At 45.0% G+C, this 7,104-nt stretch overlaps 1 protein-coding gene and 1 long non-coding RNA gene across 3 annotated transcripts in view; one reads left to right on the top strand and one right to left on the bottom strand.

Annotated features, from left to right (window-relative positions):
- Positions 1-605: 605 nt before the first annotated feature.
- On the bottom strand, positions 606-2,411 carry CETN1 (centrin 1). Its single transcript, XM_017873540.1, has one exon. It carries the CDS (start codon positions 2,336-2,338, stop codon positions 1,820-1,822), a length of 519 nt encoding a protein of 172 aa, XP_017729029.1. The 5' UTR covers positions 2,339-2,411; the 3' UTR covers positions 606-1,819.
- A 43-nt stretch (positions 2,412-2,454) lies between these two features.
- The window catches only part of LOC108530568 (uncharacterized), a 30,473-nt gene continuing 25,823 nt past the window's right edge, over positions 2,455-7,104 (top strand). The window contains exons 1-2 of one of the 2 annotated variants that reach the window (XR_001885883.1): positions 2,455-2,534; positions 4,436-4,635. This is a non-coding gene — a long non-coding RNA (uncharacterized LOC108530568). Of the gene's footprint in view, positions 2,535-4,435; positions 4,732-7,104 lie in introns of both variants that reach the window. The other variant, XR_001885882.1, reaches the window with a different exon arrangement.

The raw sequence follows: 7,104 nt of genomic DNA, 5'->3' as shown, positions 1-7,104 counted from the left end.
TGAGCCCAGTCCAGTTGGCTGAGACTCTGCTTCTCCTAGTTTCTGCCAACTTTCTTTGTTTCTGGTATTTCTACTTTAATTCATACATTGATCCTTGGGCCAAGACTCTGGTCAACAGGATACCAGGAACTCAGGCTTCCCAGAATACCCTCTCCTCCCCCCCGCCCTCAGATCAGGCCCTTCATACTGATGTTGGCCCAAGTTGCACCTGTTCCCATCCTGACTGCACCTGAGTCCACACTAAGACTTTGAACCTGAACCATTAGCATCTTGCAGCCTAGGTGAGTTCCCCTGCCCTGTGCCAGGCACCTCAGCAAAATCCTCACAGTGAATGCTTCCATACCCATCACTTCAGCTAGTACTGCCGCTTTGACAAATTAGTCCCTGTTAATGAGAATTAAGTCCAGGGTAGTTTGTTCCCCTGATTAGATCCACACCCTCTGAAGGGTAAAATTGCTGGCAAAGCAAGTGAAATGTTCCCAGAATTTGAGCATTTATCTTAATGGGGCTTTGTATGAGGATTTAATTTAGGTTTAGTTGTGACCAAAATATCCTGCCTCTTTGTTTTGTTGCCTATTATTAAAACACTAGTCAAAGCCTCCATCTCAGCAGATCTATTTATTTTCCCACAATTACATTTTAAAAATTTTCTTTAACTTCAGATTTGTAGATATTCAAAACGATAGATACCTTACTTACTCCAAAGCAAGAAAGAATTTATAACAGAAAACAAGCAGTATTAACACATAAACAAGCCACAGTGGAACAGTTTACTGGGATTTGTAAAATAGAGCACTACTTAAATGCCAGACACTCTAACATCAACTATATGTCAGAGGGGCTATAAGTCAAGTACCAAGAACCAAGATGTTCTAAGGACTGGCGGGGAGAAAATGTCTTATAATCAAGCAGTAATAAGATGACTAAGGTTATAATGGTCTGGTAACTAAGATATTTGTTGATATTTCCAAGGACTGTAAGTAGCTTAAAATGTTATATTAAGGTATTCCCTACAATTTCCTAAACTAAGATCCTACATTTGTAAATATTTACTCAAAATCATTTGTTAGCATAACCTCTTAAGCAAATTATGCTTTGCTTGGGCCAGTATTAGATTTTTATTCTGTAGCCCAGGTATACATACTAGCCCTAGATAAACACACGGTGGACAATTTACACACAAACGAAGAATCGGTGGACAATTTACACACAAACGAAGAATCATTTGCACGTATGAAGCCAGTGAATAGTCTAAATTGCACAACGTACTACCACCCAAGCAAGCCTATTTTTTATAAGATTATCTGTCCTAAGCTCAGTAAGTTTGTAAGTGGCCTCTCTGTTTTCCTTCAAACTGGTATTCAGCTAAGTGGACAGGCTAGGCAAATCTACTGGCAGATTCCATCTCATTATGCTGGAACAATGACTGGAATTTAAGGAATGATATATGAAGCAAGATAATTTAAGACCACCAAAGAAGTGACAAAGGGAACCACATTTTTGTGTGTCCCAGAAGCTGTCCTGCCTCCAGCTCAACGGATGTCTCTGCAAGTTCAGCACAGGGCAAATGGAGGGTGCACTCAAACTTCAGGGCCCTTTTGTTTAACCTTGTGTACTCCAGGTTGGCTCTTGAGAATTAAAAACCAAAACTCACATTACAAGCATCTTTCAAATTCTATAATTGAACTAGAGATATGGAAATAGATCTAGACAAATTATGGGGGTGAGGGGGTGAAGAAGGGACAGGCAGCCGCTGTCCTCTAAGGTTTCACAAAATGGAAGCGGGGAACCCAGAGTCACTTTAGCTTCTGAACCGACTTCAGTAAAGGTTGGTCTTCTTCATGATCCGAAGGAACTCCTCCTCATTCACTTCGCCGTCCCCGTCCCGATCAGCTTCGTCGATCATCTCCTGCAGCTCCTCATCCGTGAGGTTTTCCCCCAGCTCGTTGGCCACTCGCTTCAGGTTTTTGAACGAGATCTTCCCGGTCTCATCGTCATCAAAGAGCCTGAAGGCCTTCAGGATTTCTTCTTTGGCGTCCTTCTCGGACATCTTCTGAGTCATCACGGCCAGGAAGTCATTGAAGCTGATCTTCCCCGTGCCTTCCTTGTCCACCTCGGAGATCATCTTCTTCATCTCTTCCTTCCTGGGTTCGAAGCCCAGAGCTCTCATGGCCACCTTCAGCTCCTTCACGTCGATGGTCCCGCTTCCGTCCGCGTCAAAGAGGTCAAACGCTTCCCGAACTTCTTGCTTCTGATCTTCAGTGAGCTCCGGCTTAGGCGCCACCTTTCTCTTTTGGCTGGTGGGGGCGGCGCTGGGCTTCTTGAAGCTGGAAGCCATTCTCCCGCCTCGGCTGTGATCCCAACGGCGCCGCCCCACGCTCGCGCTCGGGCGCCCCCAGCTGGCGCGGCGCGGGGCCACCCGTCGTTCACCGCCAACCCCCAAGTCCGTTGGGGTTGGAGCGGGCCTGAGGAGCCTCTTCCTACGCCCCCATATCTGCGAGATCCTGTTTACGGGACAATCCGCAATTCCCTCGGTATTACCCGGTTTCCACGAGTTGACACCTGAGCTGGAGAACAGCCTGTAGCCACAGTGGTCTTCCGTAATTGATTGGCGCTGGCAGTTCTTTCCAAGATATTTGCTAGCATCCATAAGACCCCAGTTTTATAGTTTTATAGGTTTATTTAGAGCCTCTGTCTCTCTCTCTCTCTTGACAGGAGTGCACTGGTGCCACTCGGCTTACTGCAGCCTCCACCTTCCAGGATCAAGTGATCCTCCCACCTCAGCCTCCATAGTAGCTGAGACTACAGGGCATGCCACCACACCCTGCTAAATTTAAAAAATCTTTTTTTTTTTTTTTTTGTAGAGACAAAATCTCACCATGTTGCCCAGGCTGGTCTGAAACTCCTGGGCTCAAGGGATCTTCCTGCCCCAGCCTTCCAAAGTGCTGGAATTATAGGCATGAGCCACCAAGCCTGGCCTCTCCTTTTGATACTAATTTAAAAACCCTCTTCTTCTGGCTGCAACACACAATGGGGTGATAGATCCTAAGGGTAAATTTAGGATAATCAAGATTGAATGTGATCACTTGACATTCAATGTGGGGAAGAAGAAGGAAGAGAGAATATTAAAAGTCATACCATGTGTTCAACTTGACATAAATGGGAAACAGAGAAAATGGAAAAATTTATGTATAAAATTTAGAGAAGTTTGTCTCCTGACATTACACTCAACAATAATAAAATGTTTCTGGAATGTTCTCAAATATGAAATGTAATATCCAAATGTATGATTTACTTTCAGTGTTTCCATTTTACATACTCAGTATAATTACACTTGAATAATGGTCATAATTTCATTCACAAGGCTTTTGATTTGGAGGGAGGAAATTTGAAATACTACATTCTGGTATTCTAGTTGTTTTTTTTTTTTCTCTAACCCCCTAGGAGCATATTACTCTCCTTGCTTATCATCCAATCAGAGCTGTGCTGTAACCCACGCTCTGGTAGCCTTCCTTTGGCAGTGGGCACAGGAGACGATGCAGGACATGTTGGGACTCAAAACTGCCTCCTGGGAATAAAGGGGTTCTCCTACAAACCAAAGAGCAAGAGAAAAATGGAAAAGAAAGAAAAAAATTACCAAATAAGCCCACCAAAGAATTGCCTGTAGAATTACTTTGTATTTCTTTAAATGGTTACAGAAAAGAAAGCTGACTTATTTTTTAGCATTCTTTCCCCAGCAAATCTCAATCTATTAATACCTTTTGTAACCTATGAAGGTTACAAAAGATGGCATTTTGAAGACTTTGTGTTAAAAAGTTTTAATGGCCGGGCGCAGTGGGTCACACCTGTAATCCCAGTAATTTGGGAGGCCAAGGCGGGCGGATCACCTGAGGTCAGGAGTTCAAGACTAGCCTGGCCAACATGGTGAAACCCCGTCTCTACAAAAAAAAAATACGAAAATTAGCCGAAAGTTGTGGCACACAACTGTAATCCCAGCTACTTGGGAGTATGAGGCACGGGAATCGCTTGAACCCAGGAGGCGGAGGTTGCAGTTAGCAGATATCGTGCCACTCAACTCCAGCCTAGGCAACAGAGTGAGATTCTGTCCCAAAACAACGAAACAAAACAGTGCTTCATACATAGTAAGTAGGTGAATAAATATTCGTTGAATGAATGCATGACAATTAATGTTGGTCCTAAAATACCTTCCGAATACAAGTGACAACCCCAAAAGATGAAATGATGCCAGGAGTGTTTTACAAACTGTTTTTTAAAATTTGTGGTCAAGTATTTTTTACGTGGCACATTTAATTAGCCATATATCACTACCTGCCCCAGCTCGATATGTGCCTTAGTTGACAGAGAGCCTGGACACAGGGTTTCTTCTAAAGGCCAAGGAAACTTACATAGGACCTCCCCCTCTCTTGCCTTCCAGTGCTTGTTGTAGACAGTGTCAACTCAAGGCACACTTTGGCAGGCAGACGCTACAGCCGCTGTTCTTCCAACACCGCAAATCCTTGTGACCTGCTTTCTTCCATGACAGAAGCCTGGGATCTTATCCCAAGTCCTTGCCTTATTATCTCTGGACCTTGGAAAGTCACTTAAACCACCCAGAGCCATCGAAACACCTGCAAAGTAGGCATCATCATAAAGCTTCCTATTGCATTTTCAGTGGGAGAATGGACACGAAAGCTCCAGGAGCAGTGCCCCAGTGGGGCCATACGGATCTGGGTAATTGTTAGTTGAATACGAATTTTTCCCAGACATTGTACATTTCCTTTGGCACCCACCCCTCTGCCCAAACTCAAGCCAAGCTATGATGTGTTGGGAAAAACTGAAGTATAGAAGCTGCCTTATATAGAGCCACATTTGGGCCAAGCTGAACTCAAAGCACAACGGTTGTCATGGTTTCCAGATGTGTGCAATCAACAGTTACAACAAAGGGCCACCAAGAGCTTCCTTCATAGAAACAGTGCCCACAGTCAGAGTCAGCTCTTGGTGGGGAGTTATATTTTATGTTCAGAGTCCAAATTCTGACTTAAAAAGGGAAGGGAAACACATTTAATGTGTGCCTAGCTTTGGGCTTGCTTCTTATAGTTGTCGTCTTATTTGATCCTTGCCATCACTTCCCATTTTGCAGATGAAAAAAATGAGGACCAGGAGAGGTCTGTAACACATATCTAATGGTACATGGCCAATAAATGGTGGCTCTGGGATTTAAATCCTGGCCTGTTGAAGCTTTGTTCAGTACATCATGCTGCCTTCTCCACAAGTTGATTCTATATTACCAAAATAAAGAATCACTGGGAAGACAAGATACTGATTTTGTTACAGTAGGTAGGTAGTCAGGCATGAGTGGGGCAGAGAAGGGCTCCCCTCCCAGTCCACCAGAAATGTCAGGTGATGATCAGGGGATGGTTTGGCAGTTGTCACACTGCCACTCTAAAATGATCATTGATCATGGCCGCAACAGGGAGAGGCAGTTTCCCAACAGATGAATACACTTGAAATTGGTAGTCGGCAGCTTCCAATAAGATCTCAGGAACTGGGCCAGTGGGCTTGAGCATGCGCATTAAGAGACAAAATGGCAGAGTATGACCTAGGGGCATTCCACTGGAAAAGGGAAGAAAGCGTTAGGTGAGCACGCATACAGCTTCTTAAACACACTGCACATGCCCACCTCCTAATCACAAGCAGGGCACTATGCACGTGGGAGGTTCACCCTAAGGGAAGAATGAGGGAAACGGGCACAAGATGCCGGAAGTAGGCCAGCATATAAAATCCTAGGTTCAAGATGAAACGGGGCACTTGACCTCCAAGGTGTCCACCTGGCTCTCTTCCAGGTGTACTTGTGAAGCGGCCTTGTTGTCTGGGGTGACACCCAAGGTTCTCGGTCTCACGGCCTTGGAGGTAAAGGATGCGGAAACACATAACGGGTGGGGTTTAGAGCAGAATTTTAGTAGGTGAAAGAAAGAGAATAGCTCTCTGCCCCAGAGAGGGGTCCCGAAAAAATGAGTTGCCTGTCCGTGGTTAAATGCAGGGGGTTTTATAGATGAGCTAGTGGGGAGGCAGTATCTGATCTACATAGGGCATGAAAAACTGGTTAGGACCATGTGTGCCATTGGCATAGGGCACGAATCTCTGGCAGCCCCCACCCCAATCTTTTATTATACAGGTGAGTAGCTACTCCATGTTGCTTCTTTTTTTTTTTTTTTTTTTTTTTTTTTTTTTTTTTTGAGGAGTCTCACTCTGTCACCCAGGTTGGAGTGCAGTGGTGAGATCTTGGCTCACTGCAACCTCTGCCTCCCAGGTTCAAGCGATTCTCCTGCTTCAGCCTCCTAAGTAGCTGGGATTACAGGCAGGTGCCACCACACACGGCTAATTTTTGTATTTTTAGTGGAGACAGGGTTTCACCTTGTTGGTCAGGCTGGTTTCGAACTCCTGACCTTGTGATCTGCCTGCCTTGGCCTCCCAAAGTGCTGGGATTACAGGCGTGAGCCACCGAGCCTGGCCACTTATTTCTTTCTCACTGTGCATGTGCTAAAAATAGAGGGGAGGTGGAGCCCCCATGGTGGACATTCCTGGCCCCAGGCACCTCTTTCTAACTGTGCAGCTGCTGGCATCCGCTTGTGCAAGTTTCCAGCTTCCTTCTCTGTGTTTGCAGCCCGATCTCCCAGGCTGCTCTTTGTTGGAAAAGAAGTGATTTCTTGGGCTGTTCTTTGTTGGAAGCCCTTCTGCCGAGGACTCTTTTGCCCTCATTATCTGCTTAAAATAATTTCGGTCTCCTGTATCACTTGCCTTATGTTCCTGCTGTCAGGCGTACATAAACTTCCACTCCTGCTCTGAAACTTGCCTCAGTCTCTTTTTCTGCCTATGACCCTGAGTTGAATTCTTTCTTCTGAGGACGTAAAAATAGAGGTTGCTGCAGACCTATACGGATTCTCTGACGATAACTTGGATATTCGCTACCAGTGATACATTTTGGTGCCATGTGACTCAGATACCTTCTGCCGATAACAATTTTCTTCCCTACACATAACAATAATTAAGCATCTTGCCTAGAAGGATTGAACAGGTATTTGTAGGATCTAAGACAGGCTCCCA

This window comes from Rhinopithecus bieti, unplaced genomic scaffold, assembly GCF_001698545.2.
Source record: "Rhinopithecus bieti isolate Rb0 unplaced genomic scaffold, ASM169854v2 scaffold_6946, whole genome shotgun sequence".
Taxonomy (NCBI): Eukaryota; Metazoa; Chordata; class Mammalia; order Primates; family Cercopithecidae; genus Rhinopithecus; species Rhinopithecus bieti.
This window is presented reverse-complemented; position numbering and strand designations above follow the sequence as displayed.

What these genes read in the sequence shown, in the direction of transcription:
- CETN1 (XM_017873540.1), bottom strand. Translation starts at nt 2,338, where the DNA reads ATGGCTTCCAGCTTCAAGAAGCCCAGCGCCGCCCCCACCAGCCAAAAG.